The 27110-nt window shown below is 32.2% G+C and overlaps 1 protein-coding gene across 1 annotated transcript; it reads left to right on the top strand.

Moving 5' to 3' along the window:
* Positions 1-456: 456 nt before the first annotated feature.
* Positions 457-27060, top strand: LOC108001526 (uncharacterized). Its single transcript, XM_062078883.1, has 3 exons — positions 457-2171; positions 26136-26337; positions 26939-27060. Exons 1-3 carry the CDS (start codon positions 2097-2099, stop codon positions 27058-27060), a joined length of 399 nt encoding a protein of 132 aa, XP_061934867.1. The 5' UTR covers positions 457-2096.
* The last annotated feature ends 50 nt before the right edge of the window (positions 27061-27110 follow it).

Raw genomic sequence — 27110 nt, 5'->3', positions numbered from 1 at the left:
AAAACTTCTATCAATACAACACCGTACATTTTTCCTACTTTCGATACTTACAATTGTAAAAAATAACATATTCCATATTTTATTGAACACAGTTCTTGAAAACTCGAGTTTCCAACATTTTTCATTTCCTCTCCTCCCCCATTAACTGTTACCTTCAGATACTCTCAGATAGACGTCATTCAAAAACGTCAAACTTTTTGTACTTTAAAACTCAGAAATTCCGTTGATCCTCCTCGATTCCTCGAAATTTTTCTTTCCCTTTTTCTCCGTCCCTTCGGCCCAGCCAGAAAACCCTATCCCATGAATTTCCAATTCCATCATCCACCAGTTAAAGGGAGGAATTTTCAAGATCCTTCACAAGGATGTTGTGTGTACCTTCCCTCTAGACATTTCATTTTGACATGCGTTCCGCGTTCCCTATGTGTTCCCAAGCGGCACGCGCGCGTTTCTTCCACCAGTCTCGCCCGGTCCCTCAGACCGAGAGTGTTCCATGAATGGGCGCGTTTACAACTCGGCCATAATACAATCCGTGACAACATCATCCTCCTCGATTAATCATTCGTTTACCCGTCGAAACGCAATAAATATATCCACATCCATTGATCGATCCAATCGATATTTATCTGAAAAAAAAAGCAAAAGAAAAGATCTTTTCTCATCGGTGATATTGTTTCTCAATCACATGATCGCGCACCGTGGACAGATGGAATTATCAATCGACGGATTGAAAAGAGAAGTGAATCGATCCTGTGGCGTGTTTGAAGTTTCTATCGTTTCCATGATGCTTGCTTGCTTGCTGTTCAAGTGTCGATCAACAAGTAGCTCGTATATATGTAGAAAGTGTGTTACACAGTGTGCAATTCTGGTTGATTGAAACGGGTTGTTGAGTGGGCCAGAAATTAGTGTCCCATAAAGTGAGAAGTGACAGCATACGTAATTACTCGGTCGGTCAAAGTGACGGTCATCCTCCGTTTCGTGTACGAGTGACGCACTCGGTTGGATCATAGTCGAGAGAGTGATTACGATTAACAATCGTGCCCGTTTAATTGGTGATCAGTTCGCCTCTCGATGCGCCTCTCCAGCACATGGATTCGGTCTCGATTCTGAATTCCACAATTTCTCGTGTTTCGATCCTTTTTGAAAATCGGTCTTAAATCCGCTATGGAAGAGAAAAAGGCGTACATCGTGAATCATAGTGTCGTGACTCGTGATCGAAAAATTTTCGAGCGTATATTTTCAATATTTTCAAGTGATCTTAATAATTTTGGCCTTTCGGGTTAGATTAATTACTTCGCTTCTGATCGAAACAACCGATAGCGTTACATTTACGTTACACACAAGACAGGTTAGATTAGTAGTCTAAGCGATCGATCCACATAAACGAAATATTAATATCGCATAATAAATTAAAAATCTAATTAGAATTTTGAAAACACGGATAATAATATCGATTGTCAAGATCGTTAAGAAAACAATAACAATGCGGATCCAAAATTATTCTCGGCCCGTGTAATCAACGAAATTAAAACGTTCCAATTTCTCTCTCTTTCTCTCTCTCTCTCTCCCTCCCTTCCTGTCTCCCTCTGCACTGCGAACGATATCGAGATCGCAACTATCCCACGAGAGTCGATATCGATCGATCACGTTCAATCTTGGTACTCGATCGATCGGTTAGCCGAAACTATCGAAACGAGAGATTTTGGACGTGTATTTGTATTTGCACCGAGGAAGATTCTATCAACGATATATACCAGAGTGGAGTAGAATTTACCTTGGAATCTTGGGATGAGGAGAGAGGGGGAGGGGAGAGGATGACGGTTGTTCCAGGGCAGCTGGTAACCGCCCGGATGGCGGGAAGATACGTTGACGAGAATTATCAGTTTCCGGGATTCTAGGGAGTGGAATGTGAGAACAGAGGGAGGGGGGAGGGAGAGAGAGCGAGAGAGAGCGAGGGAGAGAGAAAGAGGGAGAGGGAGAGAGAAAGAGAGAGAGAGAGAGAGGAAAGTCGACACCATAGCTTCGGAAATAGGAGGGAATTCGGTGTCCCAGACGCTGGACACAGCGGGATCAAGGTCTCCATACTGGCAGTGACGTCGATGCACATCTGCGCGCGAATATTCGCGTGGGCATGGGACTTTCTTGTCGGTGGCACATCGTATCCAATGCAACACGTGAGTACCTTTCATATTTTTATATTAAATTTAAAAAATTTTTTTTCTATCGCTCGTTGAATTTTTTTTTTTTTTATTACCTTTGTTCTGAATGAATGATTTATAAAAGGTATGAAAGGTATGAGCGAGGATGGGCAGATAACGTGAAGTTCAGAATGGAAGAGTTTTGAAAGGACAAACGATGTGTTAAATAAATTTGATATTTGCTTTCATTGTAGATTTCTCGAAACTTAAAATTATTTAAAACGAGGAACGAACAACATATGACAGTTTTATTTAATTTAAGAAAACCCAATAAAATGATGGTATTCGATGTTGATTAAATAAATTGTTATTTGCTTTCAAATATTGTGATTTTCTTATCCTATATGCAATATTTTTCGAAATTTAAAATTATTTAGAATGAGGAACGAACAATATACGACAGTTTTATTTAATTTAAGAAAATCCAATGGTAAAACGATGTTGGTTAAATAAATTATGTTTTCAAATATTGTAATCCTCTGATTTCCTTGTAATCCAATAATGCAATATTTTTCGGAAAGAAAATAAAAATTTAAAAATACGTATTTAAAACGAGGAATAAACAATATACGACAGTTTTATTTAAAAAAATTCGACGAAACAATGGTATTCGATCGATCTCGTTCCTTTTTTCCTAATTCAATACCATTTATCCATTTCTTCTTTTTTCTTTTCACGCTTCTCACTGTCTCGTTGCGAAAAAACTTTTCTTTCCACACGTTGCAACGATCTGTTACACGCACGTGCTCGAGTTGAATCACTAGCTCAAACATTAATTTTTCTTCTGTCTCGTCAGTCTTTACAATTTAACATTCGTATCCCTGTTTTCGATCGATACAAAGCCAATCTTTATTCACACATATATATATATATATATACATATCGAGTTTGTTTAAAAGATTTAATTAAATTTAAATTAAGAATAACGAGGATTATAATTTTTGATTAATTGCAATTTTTAGAGAGAATCGATTTCATCTTAATTAATGTAAAAATTAATCGATCGATCTTAATTTCATTAATTTCGTACGATTATTCGTCGTTCTTACGTTCTCTTCAGCAGGTTGAATCTCGAAGCTTCATTACATAAGAAATCATTCCTTCGTTCTTTTTCTGAATGAATTAATTACCGGGCTGAAAATTGTATTTCCTTTCTGCGAGATTCGACTGCGTTCCACTCAAGGGATCGTGAAAGATTTTATTCTCAATTTTTTTCTTTTTTCTTTTTTTTTTTTAAAGGGGAAGGGATTTTAATTAACATCTTCGCTATTATAGGTGTTAGTGTGGTTTATAATGAACGGTGTATAACGAGAGTTGTACACATTTACACATAAAAATGAAAATCCTTTTGGAAATATAAATTTTAATTTTTGCGAATTAATTCAATTCTTTGAATTAAATTCGTCACAGGGATGAAATGTAAAAATTTTTCCAGGCACGTGTGTATATATATATATAAATAATAATAGAAGAGAAATTATCCATCCTATGATATAATAATTAACAAAAATAATTCCTTATTCGTATGAAATTATATTTGGAAATTAATTTGGGCGTATCAGAGAATTCCTTTTGTTCGGTTTCTGACCACTTTCACGATTGTAATATCATAGATTCCTGAATATTCCTGAAATACACCTATTCAACAATCGAATCCTACAAGTTCAATAATAAACTCGATTGTTCTCTACGTATCTGTAACGAGATGACAAACGATCAAATTCAGAGAATTAATTATTTTTTTTTTTCTACTTCGAGAAACACCTCATGTTTCTCCAATATTTCTATTTTTCTCCTTGTTTGTCTTCTTTTTTTTTTTTTTCATCAGTATTATACGTATTCATCCGAAAATGAAAAACTCTCGAGTTTTCGACAATTGTTTTTTGCCAATAAATATTGCGTCAAGAGTGATCATTCTCAAAGCAGTATCCAATAGCAAGAAAAAAAAAAAAACTCTGAAAAACAATTATCGAGAAATTTTATTCTCAAATAGATTTGTTTCTCTCTCTTTCTCTCTCTCTCTCTCTCATTAGATCTTCAAAATAACGAAAATATTTACAATCATTTAATTACTTCAGTAAATTGAACATCGCATTACGTCGTGTTTATTGTCCGATCTTTAGAAAAATAAATGAAATCTCGAGTGTCAAGTGAAAAATTAAAAGTGGAGCGGGAAGAATGGAGTTGGAAAATAAAATTGATGTAATTTTGATGTAAATATTGTAAAGAATCGCCCCTTTTTATATTTCTCCTCCCTACGAACTTGTTTAATCTCGAGGGAATTACACGTTTTGCGTGCAAATAACGAATCTCTTTATCAAGATTTCGTTCTCCTTGTCCCAACACTTTGGTAAATACGGGGAGAGGTATTATAAAATATTTCATCTTGTAGCATCGAATCTAAGCCAGTGTAATTTCGTTTACTTCGTTCGAACGAAAACAGTTGTAATTAAAAGTGAGATTTATGTTTGTTGTATAAACGAGCAATTTAAAATTTTTTTTTAATAAATAAAATAAAATAAAAAACGGACGAATATAAAGCAAAAAAAAAAAAAAAAAGAAAAATTAATTTTCTCTTTCGCGGATATAAAATTTTTTTTATCAATTCTTTTTTTAAAGAGGAAGTTTGCCTTACTCTTAATTAAAAAAAAATTTGGAAAATTATCAAAAAATTTGATCTCGCGATTATCTATTTGATTTCATCTCGGTTGCATCGTTAATTGTCCTCTAAATTAATTAACACGTGTTCTACCTTCTCGTTTCCCTCGAAATACCAAAGTTTAAACCGTCCAAGCTTTGTCAAAAATTACACGAAAAATTGTATTCTTTTTATAAAAAAGAAAAAAAAAGAATAATACCTTTTTTTCAAAAATAAAAATTTAAGAAATCGAATGGAAGAAATTTCTAGTATTTTTTTTTCTTTTTCAATCCTTATCAAAATTCTACTTTATTACTTAATTATCCCTGAATATCTCCGTGATTCTATAAATATATTTCTTCTCTTTGTATAATTATACTTACATAAATAGAACGTATTCTCATATAAAAATATCCGAAATCCTTTCACTTTCGTCGCGCCCACGTATGCTTTCAATAACATTTTGAAAAGAGAAGCATGCAAAATTTCACGCGAATCGCTCACTTGAATTGATGAAAACACTTTGAGGGCGCGGCATTGGTCACTTTAATAACGTAGAGGTTAAGGGCCGATTGTTGTTATTCCGAGTCGCAGATATTTTTTACTAAAATTCGTGCAATAGCGATTCAACAATTTCAAAAGAAAAAAAAAACAACTTTTCAATACCTTCATCGAGCACTTCGATCAATGTAATTTCCTTTCGAGCGATTTTCCATCCATCAAATGGCTACAATCTTCTCTTTCGATTCCTCTGGACGAAAATTTCTTTTTCAACAACTTCCGTAATAAATCCGTCCTTTTTCATTTCAATTCATTAATCTTAATTCTTGGTCAGCCATCTTTGTCGTAATTGAGGAAAATACAGAATATGTCCACGTACTTATATATCGATGCACTTCGATAAGATTGTGAGAGAGAGAGGGAGTGGTGGCAGCACTTGACCTGGTCGAGTCGTGTAATCGGATTGTCGACTAATGGGTAACGTTGGATGAAAATAATTGCTTCATTGCAACCGATACACAGTTCAGGCTCTAATGCAGGATATTGCGTGTTTTATCAACTTTCGCCGGAAGCTATCTCAAACAGTGATATTCATTTGAGCTTGATAATCAACTGCGTGTAATTTTAATCCGGATTCTTTGCGAAAATGAGATATACGATCGTACTGTACAGTATAATATTATATATTGCATGCATGTGATTAATTCTTGGACTATGGATCGAACGTAGATTGTGTTTGAATTTGTTTGGATCCAAGTTAATCATGTAGCTTTTGATAGTAGAACTTTGTAACGTGAGCATATATGTTTGTAACGTTGCTATAGAGATAAATGTAGAATATTAATTAACTGAATTAAAATTGAAAGAATCTAAATCCATTTGGACAAATTTAAGAAGAATTAAATTTGATAACTTTCAAATATAGTATATTATATTAAAAGAATATATATGTACACAATTATTTCCTGTTTATAAGAAAAATTTGGATAATATTAAGATCATAAATTAGAAGTATAGAGAAGAGATTAGACTAGAGAAATTGAACAAAATTTCTGTAGAAAAATAAAAAAATCAAAAGAAATCCTAATTGTTTGCAAGAAAGAACATATATATGATCATATGATAGAGTATAATATTATATATTATATGCATATGATTAATTCTTGGACTTTTGTTTGGATTTAAGTTAATCATGTAGCTTTTGATAGTGGACCTAGAATATTTGTTTATAATGTTGCTATAGAGATAAAAGTAAAATATCAATTATTTGAATTAAAATTAAAATCTGCAAAAATTTAAATCCATTTAAATAAATGATTAAGAAGAATTAAATTTGACAATTTTCAAATATAATTTATTATATTAAAAGAATATATATATATATATACACAATCATCTCTTGCCTATAAGATCATAAGGTAGAAGTACAGAGAAGAAATTAATAAGAAATTGGACAAAATAAAAATAAAGAAAGTCAAGAGACATTTATATTACACAATATTATATATTATAATATATGATAATTCTTGGACTATGAATTGAATGTAGATTGAATAGAATCAAGATTATAAAATAGAAGTATAGAGAAGAGATTAGTGAGAAATTGAATAAAAACCAAATGACATTTAATTAATTAACCAGGTCAAACATTAAACTTTAATCTCAATTCTTTGCAAGAAAGAGCATATATATATTATTATCGTACAATAGAATATAATATTATATATTACATGCATATGATTAATTCTTGGACTATGGATCGAACATAGATTGTTTTGTTGTGTTTGTTTCTGTTTGGATCCAAGTTAATCATGTAGCTTTTGATACGCATAGTAGATCTTTGTAACGTGACCAAGCGTATTTATTCATGAATCAAACGTTGCTATAGAATATCAAATTAAAATTGAAAAAAATTTAAATCCATTTGAATAGATAATTTTAAGAAAAATTAAATTTGACAATTTTTCAAATAATTTATTATATTATAATACACAGTCATCTCCTGTCTGTAACAAAAATTTGAATAATAATATTAAGATCATAAAGTAGAAGCACAGAGAAGAGATTAGCGAGAAATTGGACAAAATGTCTAGCAGGAAAATAGAAAAATAAAAAATAATCAAGCGACATTTATTAATTATAATTAGCCAATTAAATTAATCAATATTAATTCATTTAATTAGAATGACACTTTTAATTAATTACAAATATATAGGAACTCAATTAAAAGATTCGATAATCGTTGTTGCGAAAGGAAAATCGAAAATATTGGGAATCGATGAAATTCTAGGAATTCTCAGTTCGGGAAAGGTAATAATTTCAACGAAGCCGGGCTGCCTATTTTAAACCTCGAACGGTTCTTCATCAAGATGAAATTTTGCCCCGCAAATATGATTTCGCACCGCTCAAAGAACCCTCGAGTTCGAGTGTACAAAAGGGTGCGCCGCAGCCTGTTCCAACGCCCCTTTATTTCTCGATCATTAAATGCAATACCGGCTAATCGAATCGTTTTCGAACTCGACCGACCCCCTTTTTCCACTCCCAGCAACCGATAACCAGATCCCTGTTACTCGGATCCCTGGAAAATTCGAAAAAGACGAGAAATTACGAGGCACGATCCCTGAATTTTCCGAAGCTTCTGAAAATGCTAAGAAAGAAAAAGTGATTCCAAGCTGGTTGAAATGCACGTCGCGTGGAAAAAAAATAACGGAAGAGATTGGATCGATAGAAAAATGAGGTAAAATTGGGCTGAAATTTTCTGATATTATTCCAGATCGGAGAAATAAAAATTCGAAACTTTTCATTCAATATTTCAGAGAAATTAAATTTCACTTGGAAAAGGGACGCTTGGAAAAGGGATTGCGAACGATCCATCACGATTCTTCGATATCTTATCTTATCTTATCTTATCTTCGCTCCAAGGAAACAAGAGATTCGGCCAATTGAGCGGAAGATCGATCAAATCGTCACGAAATTCGACAACGGAAATTCAGTTTCGAGGCGTATGGGGGATCCAGAAGGAGAGAGATACACGTGACTCAAGAAAATGAGGTTTTTCCCCTGGCACGGATATTTTCACTTTCATTTTACGACCGTATCGAGCAGCCTTGTCCCACAAACATTTTCTATATCGTGTTCGAAGTAATCGTGGCTCGAAGTGGTATCGATTCACGGAAAACTCGAGACGACGAGGACATTCTTTCCCTCTCTAAATTCGCGAATGGAATTTATTAGAGCAACTCTCTCTTTCTTGAAGCGAGCGTAAAGTGGATTTTTCTTTTCTTTTTTTATCGTCTTTTTTATCATTGAAAATTCCGAGAAAAAAATTGGAAATGGAAGGGTAGGATTTAGGGGTGGATAGGGATATTCGGTGGAAGGAAAGATGAGATTGAGGAACGAAATGGAAAAAACGCAAGTTGAAGAAATTCCATAAATTTAAACGAAGGAAAATTATAAATAATTGGAAAATATAACTTAATTTCTATCCCTATAGAATTTCTTAATCTAAAATATTTTCCAATAAATATTACATGAGACGAAAGATAAAATGAAGAAAATCGTAATATGTGTTTTGGATGATAATTGGAAAGAAATCACAAGGGTTGCGAGCAATCGTTTAATAATAACTTGTATCCAATTCAAACTTAATTCGTTTAAGATAAACTCGCCTTGGAATTTCGATTGAAAGGGTTTCTGCTTGCCTCGTCCACTTTGATCATGATCCTGTTAAATGTTTCCATGAAAACTGTTCAAAGCGAGCTTCTTTCTTTCTTTTTTTTTTTCTTCATGCGTGTTTGTTAATATGTCTCTATAATTAAAGGTGAACTTCCTCGTGCCATCTCGAAGCTTGTTTCCACCCTTTTTGCCGATATTATCATCGCCGTTTGTCGAGTAAAATTCAACAAGAACATCCCGCTCCAGTTTCACGCATCTTTCATTTCCTTCAGACTCTTGGTACATCTCTTTTTTAATATCATATAACAAAATGTGATACATTTTGCGCTTTTTTTTTTCTCAAGAGAAATCTAGTTTCTCATTTCTCTTAAACACCATCCCCTCTTCTTGTTCTAAATTTCTCTTCGATATCTCTTTATATTGTAGAAGATTAACAATTTTTATATTTATTTATATTCTCCTTAACCTATTTACCTTACCAGCTATTTTTATCTTGTGCTTGAAGTATTATTATTATTATTATTATTATTATCAATTTCCTTTCTTCATATTTTAGCGAGAAAATGATGGAATTTCTTAGAAAAGTTTGACTTCGTTTGATACGTATACTTGCACGTATAATAATATTGCACGTAAGAAAGAAAAATTTCTCCTCATTTTCAGGGAAATTAAATTTTCCACTTACGTATATTTATTTATCATCATTCTCATTTTTTCATTCAACATCTTGATCTTCTTCTTCCTTTCCTTTTTCCCCCTCGTATCGTTTCAACTCCCTTATTTCATATTTATTACAATTTTTCAAAAAAAAAAAAAAAAGGAAAAAAGAATTTTAATATTACTTTGTACACTTCTCTTGTACACTTCATTGTATAAATATTTCTAGCAGTATTACAATTGCACGTGGGTGGTTCTCACCGGAAGTTACTTAACCATAATTAATGCTACACGAGAGACAGCGAAGATCGATGTTCGACCATAACCGATCTCTTCTACTGGAACTAACGACTCGTTCATAACACGCACAGTCTCTGCATTCTTTTCATCCATTTGACCTTTTTCCTTCTTAACACACTTCACCCGATTACAATGTGCTTCGGCTTTTGCTTCTATAATGTTTTCCTCGGCAAAATTGCCGCAACTACGTTCCTTCTTTTTATCGAATTTCTTAACAGTGGAAGCTTTTAACAAGTGCACGACTCCCAACGAGATATTTCGCTCTATCTCGGATCTTAGCAAATTGATTGCTTGGTAAATTGATTGCTTCGTCTATTTCCATCTTTTTCGTATTATATATCTATATCTTCTTTGATAATGAATATGAAAACTGAAAAAAAAAGAGGGAATATAAGAGTGTCGTATTAAGTGTTATTGTTTCTCTAAAGAAGATTTTCAAAATGAGATTTCGTTTTTCCTTTTACCACATTTTTTTTATTCCATTGTCTTTTTTTTTGTATATTCTCTGAAATATAAAAATTTTTGGAATGTATAAGAATTGAAAGGTTCAAATCAATTTTAACTTTTCTTTGGTTCAATTTTTAGATGCCAGATTTACATAATTTGTAACATTTAATAGTATCAAGGTATTTTTCTATCTTACAACAATTTTCTATTTACTTACCTTCGATTTTTTCCCTTTCAATTATTATGACGGATATACTATGACGGATGTTTTTGCTCTCCATTTTCAGTAAATTGCGTTGTTAAGTCTTCTGGTATCTAATGACGATATAACGTTTCTCCAGATTTATTATTCTCCCTTTTTCTAATCATACTTCTAATCATGATAGATAGATGGACCTAGTAACGCTTTTATTTAAGTCTCAAAGACATCAGATAATTAAATAATTAAATATTGCAATAATTGCTTTTATTTAAGTCTCAAAGATATCAGATAATTAAATAATTAAATATTGCAAATATACGTACTTTTGGAAACGTTGAATTTCACTCCTCAGATTGAAAAATCTTCGAATCTTTTTATACTTTCCAAGAAAAATCTCTTCTTTTTCTCGTAGTTGTATCGAGAAGAAATTTTGTCATCGATTAGACGTTCCATACACATTCTCCTCCGAATACTATTAAACTAATACACCCTCTAAAGTTTATGATCAACATAAATTTAGCGGGGAAGGTAACAAGGGATCCATTTTCACCCACGAGATTCTCAAGTATATTTTTACCCGCCTACGCGATAAATGTGATCTTTTCGCACCGAAATTCCTCTCACCTCTCAAGAAGATCTTTTATTTCACTGTTTGTCTGTTTCATTATCTCGCTGTCAATCCATGATTGTCAACGTATGTTTATTTCGCAAATCGATATTGATGTTATCAGGCTAATACAGTAATTGACAACCTCTTCTTTTCTTGGAATCGTCTTCTTGTAATTAATATCTTAACGATATTGATATTTACATGGATGGCTAATCGAGTTAATTATTATTATTTTAATACAGGCAACTTGGATTTAATTAAAGTAATAAAATGTATTGTTTCATTTATGATTTTAATAAAAAAAATTTTTTATATCGATATATAGCAACATTTGTGATAACGTACAATTAATTCTACGGGTCACTGGTGATTCGTTATATTTATCGAATAATTAAGAATTATTCTTCTTAATATAAGAGTAACAGATTTCCTCTCATTTTACGATATTTTATTGTTCATTTAAATTTTATGCGAGAATTCGTGCGTTAGAAACGTTCCTGCATGTTTTCCTCTATTAGAAAATCACAGGAAAGAGCAGCAACCGTGCTGTGTTAAAATCACGATTGTGGTAAAATCATGCAGGAAATAAGCTTTTGGTGGACAAACGAACGATAATTTAAGTATCGATCCCTTCAAACGGTGCTTTATAGTTGGAACGATTTGGAAGTTATGGTTCCTTTGTGCTGCGTATGGTATCAATTATTATTGTCCAATAAATATCATTTTCGAACGGTATATCTGGAACTATTACTCTCCAATTTTAGATAAATAATTTCTATTCGAATCTGATGTTCCATTTGACGAATATCGATAAAAGATTGCCATTTCTTTGATCTTTTGTATTTTTCTCTTTTGCTTTCTGATTTAAAATTTTGCATCTTTGTTTAATAATAAAATTTAACAAAAATAATAATAATACTGTAATAGATAAAATAATAATAAATATGAATATCGTGGAATTTTCTTGCGTTATAAAGATTTGAATTCATTCGATTTGATATTATTTGATTGTACTAATTACTTCAATTATCATCTCTCTTCAAGTTTTATTAATTTATTAAAAGTTCTATATTAAAAAATGATGTAATGAAATTTCGTAGCAAATAGAACAAGATGATGATATTTTACTGTCGTTATGAATTTTGTAAAGTGCTCTTAAACTAATAGTTTTATTATTTTAATTTTTCTTACCTTTCATCATTTGCAATCTTTTCTTTTATTCTTTATTCATTTTCAAATTTCTCAATATAAAAGTGTTTCGAAATTCTTCGTTAATTCTTCGTGTTGATATCTCGATTAATTATAGCATGGGATAATTTTCACTGTGACACAATCGATTAATTTAAGCGTAAAAACACAATTAGAATGGATGGAAACAAGAAACAAACAATTTAACGTCAGTCACATTACTGAAACAATACATGAAATGTAAACGTGTTAATAGCGTTGAAAATATTATCATAATATAACCTCTTTTCGTGAAGAATGATTCGAATCGAAGTTACGTAACAACACAATAACGTTTCTTGTAATAAAACTTACAAATTCAATTTTCAATTTCATTTTCAATCTTTGCAAATTCGATATAAACAAATGAACATTCACATTTCACACGTAACCTCTTTTTCCTGATTTCGCTAACTATAATTAAACATGTACATGTTCGTTGATTTCGCGAACGAATACAAAATAATAACGATGGTACAGATATTTGAATATTTATAATGTTTTTAAATGATTTTATTTTGAATAAATCACATATATAAACACGTTAGTATGTAACGAAAATGAACGCTTCACTTGCACTCTCGCACTGTGCGTGTATAAGATCGATATTCGATTTCTCGATCTCATCGATAGAGATCGATACTGCACGAGTGAAATTGAAAGAAACATGTCGTCTGTATCATAGTATGCTTTGCATACAGAAAATATTTGTCGTCGATCGTCGTAAATAACAAGGTACGAATTCTTTCAATCTTTATTTTTATTATATTTTCTTTTTCGAATTTTTCCTTGTGAACTCTTCTAATTGAAATATACGTTAAATTTATATATTGATTGTTATACTTCAATTTTCTTTTTTAAGAAAAAAATATTCATAGTAATAGCTGGAGGTTATTAAATTTAAAATAATATTATAATGCTATTATAATCGAACAAAGACAATCGAGATATATGCGATTTTATTGAAATTTTTTTTCAAGAGAAAATAAAATATTTGATTACGAAATAAATGTTATTATATTATAGAGAGGGATTATTAAAATCGTGATTATTTGAATTTTCAAAATGAAATTATATATATTCTTTTTTAGATTATAATTTTTCTCTTCCTTATAATAATTTTTGATTAAAAGATACATAAGACTATAAGAGAATTTTCATAAGAAAATTGTTCCTATATGGATACGTTTACTTCTATAGTATACTATACATAGTTTACTATACATACTATACGTTTGCTTTAATTTCAATTACCGCTGCTTCAAGATAGATTTAATTATCTTTCACTATTAATAAAACAACTGTGGTTTATTATTACTTTGAATATTTTAAAATCACAATTTCACTATCTCTTTTGGAATTTTCAAAATAGAACGATAAAATTTATTTATAAATTATTTCAATTTCTCTCACGTTATTACGTATTATATTTTCATGAAATATTCGAGATAAATTAATTCAATATCATTTCAATATTATATATTATACATATTATTATTTTCAAAAAAATATAAATATGAAATTTGTAAAATTTTTTTCAATATTTGTATGTGAAATATCAAATATATTTATACCAAAATTATTAATTATTATTGCGATTGTGAAATTTTGAAAATTCAACGTAGAAATATTTTTTCACGAATCGTTTTTTTGATTTTCTTTTCTGAAACTTGAATATATTTTCTTTTTACTCATTTTCAATTTATATGTACAATACGTCTCACGAGTAACACGATCTTTATTCTAAATTATGAAATGTATAAATGGACTGTCATAAAGAATGACTTTCAGAAACATAAATTTCCTAAATTGTTCTTTCAACTGACATTTCCTTAAGGCGCTTAAATTTTTGTTTCAAATCAAGAAAAGCTTCCTTTAATCCTCTCTTCCTATTTTGTACTGAAAGCTCTTTATCCTGAATTTTTCTCTTATTTTTAAAATAAATTTTTTTTTATTTCATATCTTTAAAGAGTTTCTCTAATCTTTAACAAAAAAATTTTAATCTTGCAATTTTAAAAAAAAGAAAAATTAAATTATTGTTCTTAATTTGTAAAAAAAAAAATGTATCAAGAACAATAACAATAATAAATATTTTCATATAAGATTTTAACTGAAGAATTGAGAATATATCGTAGAAACGATATCTTGCTTTTTAAAATTTTTATCATGAATTTATTTTAATTTAAAAAAAATCCCGTCATCGTATTGTTTAATCTTGGAGAAATGTTTTCCAATTATTAAAACTCAGTTCCCAGAACCATTTTATCGTTTCGCTCTTTCACTTTTCACCGTTTGAAGGGTAAAATTTAAGCGTTGATCGAAAAAAAAAAACGATATTGTTTCAATTTTTATCCACGAGTTCGTCTTTTCGAGCGTTGTTCGGATCTCATTTCTCAGTCGTCCCTTTCTTCTATCCCTTCTCACGAAAAATTTACTAATTTATTAATTTACTTTTTTGACACGCGTGGCGCTCGATTCGCATTCATTTCAAATTATAACGTCTAATGATTGAAAGATCGAAATCAAAATATAACACTGCCATGAATTTAGATTGGATTTTCACGTTGCTTTTCCGATTACTTTTTGTTTAAACTGTCGAATCCTATTGTGGTACAATTTGTCTTTATCGACGCGTACTGGCTCTCGAATTTACCTCGAAATTAGGATGAAATAGGAGGACGGTTTGGGATTACGAGAATCTTCGACAGTGCACAACCATCGGATCGATCGTTTTCGCTTCGTCGAATTAACGTAGATCCTTTTTCTTTTCCTGTCCACGACAGGAAAGCAAATTCGAAATGCGAATTCTTTTTTTTTCTTTTTCTTTTTTTTTACGATACGAATTTTTTTTCACGAATAATTTCCCAGAAAGCCAGGTTTTTAACATCCATTTTGTCGATAATGGATATTAAACTTGGATAAATTTGAATATCACGCGGATATCGATTTTCGTTTTTTCAATTTTTACGGCGGTCATTTCTTCAAGTTTTACGGCCCGTTCCCTCGATTATCCCGGAGATTGTTGCGTCTTTGCACATTCCTCGAGGAGAAATCTTGGATTAATATATTCTTTTTTTCTAATTATCTATCCAGAATGAAACGAGCAACGAGAGACAGTTCCCACGGGAATTTTCCAGTTCCCTCGTTAACGGAGAGAAGAATTTATTAACAAAATTCCGTGAAATTGATTTTCGAGGAAATCTTGAATTTCCAAGGCGAGAGAATCTTCTCTCAATTAAAAAGTCATCCTTTTCTCGATTTTCGTTTTTATCTCTTGATACAATCTTTCCACAAAAAAAAAGACAACGAAACAAAAACCTTTTTCCCTAGATTTTCTTATCTATAAACAGTGTCCCTATTCGTCACGAGGCGTCGTCTCATCGGCGCAACGATATCTCGCGATATCCCCCTTTCGATCTCTCGAATCTAGTTACACACGATCGAACGCATGGGTTACGTGACTCCGCGAGTATGAGCGTAACTCGATACTTGAACACGTGAGAATTTTGTGGGCTCGTATAAATGCAGATTTCCACCGAGCGAATACGATGCTTTTGAAAGGAAGTGTATTTGTTGGAGAAGGGGACGTTGTTAAACTTTTGGAAGAAGCTTACGCTCGATTCTGCGTAATGTAATTTTCGAGGTTAGGTCAAGAGAAAGAAGGAAAGAGAGAGAGAGAGAGAATTGAATTGAGGTTATGCGAAGTCTTGTGGCTAGTAACTTTTAGTTTGAATCATGGCACGCGAATGCAAACGAGAATCGTTGAGAGGATTTTGTGATTACGAAAATGAGGGAGGGGAGGGAATAGGGGGATAGAAATTTTCTTACGGATTGTACGATAATATAAATTTCTTAAATTTTTCTCTAATCGATCATCAATCCTTTTATATGATTTTGGAATTGAAAGCTTGTTTTATTGTTTTCATATTTTTAAACTTCCTTTTCCTTTCTCTTATCAAAATTGCAATTGTTTTTAATTTTTTATTTTTTTTTTATTCCAAATTTTCTTCTTTCTCTCTTGTATAATAAAAGAATTGAACGATTAATTGAAATAATTTATAAATGTGATTCTTCCAATTCCATTATTTCATAAATGATTTCTGGACAATTATCTGGACAGTTTCCCCTTTTTCTCTCTGCATTTACAATTTGAATATTTATCAAACTTGTTTTTTATTGTTTTTTCCTCTAAACTTCCTTCCATTCCACCTATTCTCTCTTGTAACACAAGAATTGACTAACTGGAATAATTTATGGATATGACTGTCTGTAACTCTTCCAATTTTGTCTCTAAACTTTCTTCCATTATTCTCTCTTTTGTACAATAAAAGAATTGGACAACTAACTGAAATAATTTATGGACTCTTTCATGGACAATTATCTTGCCAGTTTTCTTCCTCTGAATTTTTATCAAAGCTACGTTTGTTTTCAATTTTTTATTTTTTCCCCCCTCTAAACTTTTTTCCATTCCACTTATTCTCTCTTGCACAATAAAAGAATTGAATGACTAACTGAAATAATTTATGGATATGACTGTCTCTTCCAATTTTTTCCCTCTAAACTTCCTTCCATTATTCTCTCTTCTGTATAATAAAAGAATTGGACAATTATTATTATGGAATAATTTATGGACTCTTCAATGGACAATTATTTAGACAGTTTTCTTCCTCTGAATTTTTATCAAAGTTGCGCTTGTTTTCAATTTTTTATTGTTTTTTCCTCTAAACTTCCTTCCATTCCACTTATTCTCTCTTGCACAATAAAAGAATTGAGACTAACTGAAATAATTTATGGATATGACTGTCTTTAACTCTTTCTTCTAAACTTCCTTCCATTATTCTCTCTTCTGTATAATAAAAGAATTGGACAACTAACTAGAATAATTTATGGACAATTATCTGGCCAGTTTTCTTCCTCTGAATTTTTATCAAAGTTACGTTTGTTTTCAATTTTTTATTTTTCCCCCTTTAAAGTTCCTTCCATTCCACTTATTCTCTTTTGCACAATAAAAGAATTGGACGACTAACTGAAGTAATTTGTGGACTCTTTCAATTCCATTATTTCATAAGCAATTTGAAATCTTCATCCCTGTACAGTTATTCCAATTTTTATCCGAGAATTATTCAAAATTTTCCCTCCCTTAAAATGCGTTTAAAATCTGCTCGATATCTCGTGAAATTACCTGTCGAATGAAACGGAACTCCTCCCAAATCATGAACTCTCGATTATCGCTCCGATCGAAGAGAGATGAGAAAAAAACGAGGAAGAATTTAATTCACCCCCTCTCCTGACACGGATTCGTGTGGCTATAAACAGCCCCAGAGGAATAAATTAGCCGAGAAAAAAAGAGGGAGGCCTTTTCTCTGCTCAAATCCCCCCTTCGATCGAACCACCAACGTTTTGGAAAAAAATTTCTCATCCCGAGAAATTAGGAAGAGGATTCGAGGTCTCTTCTTTTCTCCATTTTGGTGTCATCGATATAATTTCTAAATCTTCTAGGATGTTGTTTTTGTATAGAGAAATAGATTTTTCGTGTTTTTCTTATTGGTCTTAGAAAATTGGGATCTAAATATCTGATTGTGATGGACAGAATGGTGTAAAAGTGAATAGAGGGAAATTTCAACGATGTGTTTCATCGAACTTAAGCTTCTAATTTAAAGAAGAATCTTCTCTCTGAGTTCTGGGAAAAAGAGATAGAGAAAGAAACGTGTTCGTCGATCCATCGTGAATTTTTCGTTAGAATTTTAGAATCCATAAAATCTAGAGCCTTTGATAGGTATTTCGTATCTACTTCTCGGATATCCGAGATGTTGTCGAGATTATGAATTCAATTTTCCCGACATTGGTTGGCAGGTGACGAGAAAGTAGTAGTCGTGTCGAGATAATTTTTCTATGTAAAGTATCTTCTTTTTCTTTTTCGTGCATATCAAATTTTTTCATTAACATTCTGCTTAATTTGCGCATCATATAATACGACGAAAAGGTAATTTTCAGAGAAGTTTTTCATATTTGCACGCAAAATTTTCCTTTTCCTTTTTTAATTCTTTTTCTTTTTTCAATGGAAAATTAATTAGCACTTTGGATTACTTCGTTCGTCGATATCATTTTTATTAAATAAATTATTTTAAAATGCAAATAATACAAATTCAATTACAATTTTGGATTTAATTTACCGTAATATTTAATACTCAAGATGAAAATTTCAAATGTTCATTTTACATTGCGCTTGTATTAATACTTGTAACGCACTTACCTGTACTACTTGTCCGACTATATTCAACGTATACACTACTGGGTTCCATATGTACCCATGTAACGTGCCTGTTATCGACAAAATCGTCAATTACTAATGCAAACTTCAAAGTTTTAAATCGACGTTTAAATAAATGTTATTCCACGGCATGTTCGCAGTTATTAGATATTATAAAAATCTCGTACGTTTGCTAAAAAAAATTCACCTATTTCGCGTTCAGCGATTAAATAATTCGAGCGTACGAATTTATCGATGTTTTTTCCCTTTTTCCTTTTTTTTTCTCTGCCCTTCGATTGGCTTTAGACTTATTTACACTGATTTATCTTCGATACAAATACGATAAATTTGGACGATTAAAAGAATTACAATCTCGAAAATTGATAAATCCTTTGATTTCTATCATCATATTTCATAATTTGAAATAATTACAAGGAGGATGGAAGAATAAATTCGAAATCGTTTCGAGTTATTCGTTTTTTACCAAGATATTTGAAAGGGAGGTGGAAATTAATTCGATTCATCTCGAATCTCTTTCGATCTTCAAGAAAAGAGAAAAAAGGGAAAAGAAAGGAAAACAATCTTCTTCCTGCATTTCCCACGGAAGATTTATTTTTTCTCCCAGAAAAGAAAGATAACTATTCGTTTGGGATGCTGTGCGACAACAACACAAGGTGATAAAATTACCCTAGCTGTTTCACTTGCGAAAAATCATTTCCCCAACCGGCTGGGGATAATCCAATTTGTTCGAGTCTAAGATACTGAATGATTTAACTGTTGGGACAAACTAAATTTTCCACGGCCGAGCCCGACTGGAATAATTTAAATCGGCCAACGACTCCAACCGAAGTTAATTCTCTCCCTCCCTCTCCTCCCCTCTCTCTCTCTAAGAAGGAACGAATTACTTCCATTCGGTTTTATATACGAATTTATTGGATGTGAGAATTAACTTCGCAGCAGCCTTCCTTCAACATTTAATTTTTTACGTTTAACGAGGGGGGATGATTTTAATAATCAGGTTAAAATTTAAATCTCTGCCCAGAAAAAAGCACGTTATTCATTTTGAAATTTGAGAGGACGTGCCACGTTCTCTCGTCTAACACAATAAATCCTCGGTTATCTCTCGTTATTAGATTATATTAAACGAACAGATATAACCCTCCTCGTATCTTGGCTCGTTTGCATCCCCTAAAGAGGACCTCGACTCACGGTGTCACGAGTCGAATTGAAGTTCATCACGCCGCATTCCTCGAGTGCCTCTCACGAGTATTAATCCATTGTACTGTTCAATTTCTTTTATCTAGTAACAACTCCTTAATTCATAATAAAACAGTGCAGAGTATGTAACAAATATTTTTTTCATTTATATTAATTAAATAGTATGCTTTTAAATAACTGAGAAGTTTACGATATGACAATAATTGTCGTGGTTAGTTCATGTAGAATGTTTCAACATTCAATCAACAAACAGCCTGATATATTCATGTCCTCATCATTGCTTTTAACCTTTTCCCTTTCTTCTTACAATTTCTCTAATCAGAATAGGAATCAGTTTGAAGAGACTGAATGGAAAAACAGTGGCTCAGGTGCTTCAATTAAAATCTGTATCGTCTTCCAATAAACCAAGTTCATTGTCTGTTTGAGTCACATATTTGAGTCGTCACTACTTTTGTGTTTATTGGTTATTTTGATTGCTTTCTTTTCATTCATCCTTATTTTTATATTTTATTTACCACGTAAAACAAATAAAACAACGTAACGGTTTAATTATTATTATTACCATAAGAAATTTTAATTAATAATTGATACGTTTATTTCGTAAACAAAATATGAAAAACAAAAAACACATTTTTCTTCCTTCCACGTAATTACTATTTTCAGCTCTATTATAATAACTATTTTGATTCTATAATAATGATAATCACAATTTAAAATTGTTACAAAATGGCGAAATATGAAAAATTAGTCTTTATTTGAGCGTTCACAAAATACTCGAAAAAAAAAAAGAAAACATTTTAAATTATTTTAGAAGCCGTATAATGTCGAGTCACACTCGACATACGAGTCTTAAGGGTTAACATTAATACTTGTCTTCGTCATGAAATTGAGCAAAGTGCGGGACACGTGTTGCGATCGAGTCGCAAATTCTTCGAGGATATTTTCGGGATTTATTTATCGGTCGAGGAGGAATCCACGATTTTCCATTTCCATACACAGCCGAATATCATCGTCGGCCACGCGGCGAGGAATGGTTGGAAAGAGATTGCATCGATCGGTTCTCAATAAATGTGTCTCGTGGCAGAATCAATATGTGCATTTTTATATATGCAACGAAGGGGAAACGAGACGTGTCGAAACAATTTTTTCCTCTCCCTCTCCTCCTCCGTGTATTCCCCTCGATTGGAATTTTTATATCCTAACCTAACCTAACAATCTGACAACATAACCTAACTTAATCTAACCTAACTCAACCTAACCTAACCTAAATACATATATATATTTGGAAATATTTCCTTTTCAGTTTTGTCTCTCGATTTCTCTCAATTTTGAAAATTTACAATTTTTCCTTTTTTTTTCTCCAGGCAGGAGAGTATTTTTAAGGTTAACGCAGCGTTCTAGAAGCGTAGCAGGAATTTTCTTGTCGATTGTCTGTGAGAAGAACATAACCTAACATAACCTAACTTAATCTAACCTAACTCAACCTAACCTAACCTAAATACATATATATATTTGGAAATATTTCCTTTTCAGTTTTGTCTCTCGATTTCTCTCAATTTTGAAAATTTACGATTTTTTCTTCTTTCTCCTCCAAGCAGGAGAGGAGGTATTTTTAAGGTTAACGCAACGTTCCAGAGGCAGAAATTTTCTCGTCGGTTATCTTTGTGAGAAGAACATAACCTAACATAACCTAACTTAATCTAACCTAACTCAACCTAACCTAACCTAAATATATATATATATTTCGAAATATTTCTATCCTTTCCAGTTTTGTCTCTCGATTTCTCTCAATTTTGAAAATTTACAATTTTTCCTTTTTTTTTCTCCAGGCAGGAGAGTATTTTTAAGGTTAACGCAGCGTTCTAGAAGCAAAAATTTTCTCGTCGGTTGTCTTTGTGAGAAGATACGATGATCGAGAGGACGATATTATTTTGGATCACACATTGGGGAGGAGGGATTTATGCACTTCTACTTTATATTTGGAATATTCGTTTAATAGGATTTCCCGTGTTGGTATTGGTTAAGCGTACAACTATTCGTGCGAGGAATCGGACGATTATTTTGAATATCGCGTTTGCATATTGTATCGGAATAACATATCAGACTTGGATACGTTCACGGTTAATTTGAAACTGGGCAAAGGATTTTGATAGATACGGTTTCGATGCTCGTTGATTACGTGTCATTTTTCTTTTCTCGTGTTTCGAAAATTAAATGGATGGATCGATTGAAGTTATTTAAAAAATTATTCGAAAGTTATTCGTTCTCCCCCCTCTTTTTTTTTGCTGACAAAAATCGGTTGGAATATTCTGTATTTATGTATATATATGCACATGGAGTTTATTTAAATAGAGAGAGAGAGAGAAAATGTAATTGAAATTTAAAATTCAATTCCTCGATTTTTATCTCCATAGCTTCATATTTTTATTTATGCTTTTCCAATAACAACGGTATCGTACCTTTGTCTCGATAGATCTTGTCTTTCGCTTTATTCGAAACTGTTCTTAGCACGATTCGTTAATACCAATCGAATTCTAGGTTAGAGTCTGTATCATGGATCAGTTTTACTCTTTCTGAAAATAAGAGGAAAGACAAAATTAAAATAACGAGAACAAAAAAAAATTCGAAGAAATTCGTGATATTTTTTTTTTTTTTCACAAAATTAACAAACTTCGATGCGTTTCATCCCCGAGCAGCACCGTTAAATAAAGTTCTCTTATCAAATAACGCGGCGTGCAGAGTGGAACGTTATTATTTAATTTACTTTCGTTAAATGACGAGCGAACGCTAATTTCCATTAATCGCAATGATCAGCCCTTAATTGCCATTATTATTTGTCCCAGGGAACAAAGAGATAACGCTCCATCCCTGAATATTTCCTCGAAATATTCCTCCATTTTTTTACCCTCAACTTTCAATTCGTTTCCATTCACCGCCATCTTCCCGAGGGGAGTGAAATTGTCCTATGTTTTCTGTGGATTGAATTTTGATGTTGGAATTGGAAAGAGAAGTCGATCTCAGATCTCTCTCTCTCTCTCTTTTCGAGACAAAAGTGCCACCATTCTCCATTTCCTTTCCTTTCCAAGATTAAAATTATATCGTTCGTCAACGTTAACAACAGCTATATCGTCGCTCTGTTTTTTGAAAATTTTTATCTTTCGATTTTTACGACACGATCTCCTTTTTTCCTTTTTTTTTTTTTTTATGTATAGTTGTTATTACAGGGGTTATGAAAATGCTAATGTTCGACGCTGGAAATTATTTTTTGCCGAATTGGCTACACGTGAAATCCCACGAGAAGATGCAACGTTGGAAAATTTTTTTTTTTTTTTAATTCAAACCCATTACGATTAATGTATGTACCAACTTCCTTTGTACACAATTTTTTTTTCGTTTCGCGAGCAACAATAAAGACACCGTGTGGCAGAAATCCAATTTCGTCGTTTTTTCTTTCTTTCTTTCGAAGATGAAATTAGAATTGTTTAGAAAATAAAAAAATCACAGAAAGGTAGAGGAAATTGGACAGGAAGTTCAACGGTTATAGAGAGAAAAGAGCAAAATTGGAGAATAAATTTTTATTCTCTGAAACGACGACAGTCGATCGTCGTGAGGTGGTTTTCACTTGAAAACAATGAATAATCGAGACAGCTGCGGCAGGGGGAATAAGCGTGGAGGATGAAGGGATCAGGTGTGCGTAGAACGTCAGCGTTCAGTGAAAGCGCAGGCTACCTGTTGACTGAACTCGCCGAATCAATACGTCTCCGCGTGGGTGGACGAAAAATGTTGGAAACATTGGAATGGAACGTGGAGCATCACGCTTTCAGCCTGTTGAATTCCACAAAACCGAGCCACCATGTCCCTCCATTTTGCAAAACCTTTCTTTCTTTCTTTTTTTTTTTTTTTTTTGCGCCTCGACAGTTTCCATTTTTCGGAGATGTACTGTAATTTTCCACCCTTCTCCGCCAACTATATCGCTGCTATTACGAATTGATCGAAGATTTCATGTTCGAAGGTCGTTGACCGTCCTTTCAATGTCGTTCGAAGGGCACGAAAGTTGGGGACGAAAGTTTTAGAATAATTTGTAGAAATTTTAAATAGAAAGAAAATTCATGAGAAAGAAGTATTTGAATTTTGATCTAAAGGTTTAAGAAAATTGTATGTCATATTTTCAATATTCATAGACTGATTTGCATCTCTAATCAAACTTTCATCACTATCATTTAAAATCTATATATATATATATATGGAAAATTCAATTTCAACTGTTTCCAATAATAATAATAATAATAAAAACGTATGGCTTTATATGTATAATGTACAGTTAATATATAATTTAAAAAAATTACCGTGTATCATATTTTCAATCTTCATAGACTGACTTACATCTCTAATCGTAGCAAAATATTATTATTCCAATTTAAAATCTATGAAAAGTTCAATTTCAACCGTTTCCAATAATAACGACGACAATAATAAAAATATACTTTATTTATATATATATATATATAATAGTTTAAGAGAAGTTTAAAAAATTACTTTATTACTATTTTCAATCTTCATAGACTGATTTACATCTCTAATCGTTGCGAAAATACGAAATATCATTATTCCAATTTAAAATCTATGGAAAGTTCATTTTCAACAGTTTTCAATAATAACGACAATAATAATAATAATAAAAATATATTTTATATACACATATATATAACAAGCCGTGATCCCTTGTAAAGTGGAACGTTAAAACTCCATCGTGGGATCGTATCGTTTAATTATTTACGAAGCCGCAAAGTGAGGTTATTAATGTCGGGGCTGGGAGAGGAAGAGAACGAGGAGGAGGAGGAGGAGGGGCAAGAATATAGTTATCGAGACGGTGCGGGAAAATTGGCCGAGGAATCTCTGCATTTTCTTTCTTCAGAGACGCCAGACACCCTTTCCCTCGCTCTTCGATTCCTTTCGCCTCCGCCCTTTTTTTTTTTCTTTTTTTTCCTTTTTTACGCGAACCATTTCCTCACAGAATCGCTGCTCCTTTCCATGATGGAACGATGAAAGGTCCCAAGGGTTTCAAGGAAACGATCTCTCGATATCTGCTTGATCATCCTAACCTTCTATTCTTTTTTCACCCCCTATTTTTCCTTCGATCCTGTGCTCCCCCCCCCTCTCTCTCTCTATCTATTTATCTATCTATCTATCTCTCTATCTATCTATTTATCTATCTATCTATTTATCTCTCTCTCTCTTTCTCTCTATTTATCTATCTATCTCTCTATTTATCTATTTATCTCTCTCTCTCTCTCTCTCTCTCTATCTATCTCTCTATCTATCTATTTATCTCTCTCTCTCTCTTTCTTTCTCTCTATTTATCTATTTATCTCTCTCTGTCTCTCCTTCTCTATCTATCTATCTATCTATTTATTTATCTTTCTCTCTCTTTCTCTTTCTTTCTATCTATCTATCTATCTCTGTCTCTCTGTCTTTCTGTCTGTCTGTTTGTCTCTCTCTGTCTCTTTTAGTTTCTTACGGAAGTTGCGATCCCCTTCCGGAGGAAATTGGAGAGATTCTGATTTAAGAGACGAGAGATTTTTTTCACGGGGAAAAAATTTTTAAATTTCCATGCATCGTTTACGCAGGGGATGGAGATTTTTATCGAAGGGAAAAGCCTTTTGTTATTTCCTTCTTCCCGAGATGAATTGGAAACGAAGTTTTTACGACGATATTTTGAACAGGATGACTGTATTTTTATGTGTATATTGTTTATTTGCAACTTTGATTCTTCCGATATTTGAACGCGTTTCGGCACGTTAAATTCGACGTGTTTATATTCGAATTAATACCGTAATAACGCGATCAGAAGTTTCTTTGACGGGAGATTGAATAGATTTTAAACGGTCGAAAGAGTGATTCCCGTTTATAATAAATAATTAAATCAATTAGATTTTAGCGATTCGTGTCAAAGCGTGTCAAATGTGATAAACACACGAATTCGTTAATCAATCGTTAATTTGTTACATCGGTTAATTTACCAATTTGAAATTTAATAGGATTTATTTTAATAATAATTATTCCAAATTATATCGAACTGTCATGCGATTCAGAATATTCATTTCTTTCTTATTTTATTATATTTGTAATTAATTATATATATATATATATTTATTTATTCAAGTTTATTTATTCAAGAGAGATTAATAACGAATAACATTTTGCTATTTTTACAGACTGTGGGCATAGAGGTGCGGGTAACCAACGAGGTTTTACCCAGCGCCACAGAGGAAACTGTGATAAAAGATGCGGCACCTCCTTGGACAACTATGTCCGTCCTCAACAGTCGAACAACACCAACAACCCCCACAAACAACTATCCCCAGTATTTATCTCCTCACGTGTTTCAAGGCCGGAATTCTCTTGGCTGCACCAATGGTAAAGTTTTCTCTTTAATCATAAACATATTTTGCATAATGTAATAATTTTTTTATAGTCGTATTTTATAATAATAATAATTAAATTCAAATGTTTCGCGTTCAAAAAGTTAAAAAAAAAAAAAAGAAATAAAACGTTTTTTCGAGCGTTTGAATACAGTCGTAATTATTGAAATACTTTTATGCTGTACGTGCGAAGTATCGAGTAATCTTATCTCACGCTAGATATTTATTTATCTTTCGAAATGTATACGCGAATTTATCGTTTCCCCTCGAATTTTCAATTCGAATTAACTAATCGAAGGAAATGCAATTGTTTCGATTGATATTTTGCGTGCTGGAACAATTAGTTCGAATTATCTTTCGACTTTCTCTTAATCCGAAATCCGTTTATCCAATTATCCTGATTGAGAAGTATCGATCAAGTTGGCGGGCAAATGGGCACGATGAAAGAGGAAAAGAGAAACAAATCGATCAAATTGATGTAATTTATTAATTACGTATCATGAAATCTATTGTCACGAGTATTTTTTGTATTTTTTAAATGTATACGATAAATATGTGTGCGTAGAACATGTTGAAATTAATTCTTTTTGTAATAGATTACACACTGCGCAGAAGACGTCCCATGACACTTCGAATCGGTCCACGTTTGAGTCTTCCAAATAAGAGCACATCGGCTCCAACGACTACGACAGATGGGGATTGGCCAGCATTAGGGTAAGTGATATTTCTTGTCACTTTTATCTTCGTATGGAATCAATCAAGTCGAAG

The sequence above is a fragment of the Apis cerana genome, linkage group LG8 (assembly GCF_029169275.1).
Source record: "Apis cerana isolate GH-2021 linkage group LG8, AcerK_1.0, whole genome shotgun sequence".
Lineage (NCBI taxonomy): Eukaryota > Metazoa > Arthropoda > Insecta > Hymenoptera > Apidae > Apis > Apis cerana.
The sequence above is the reverse complement of the archived record's forward strand: the minus strand, read 5'-3'. Positions and strand labels throughout refer to the sequence as shown.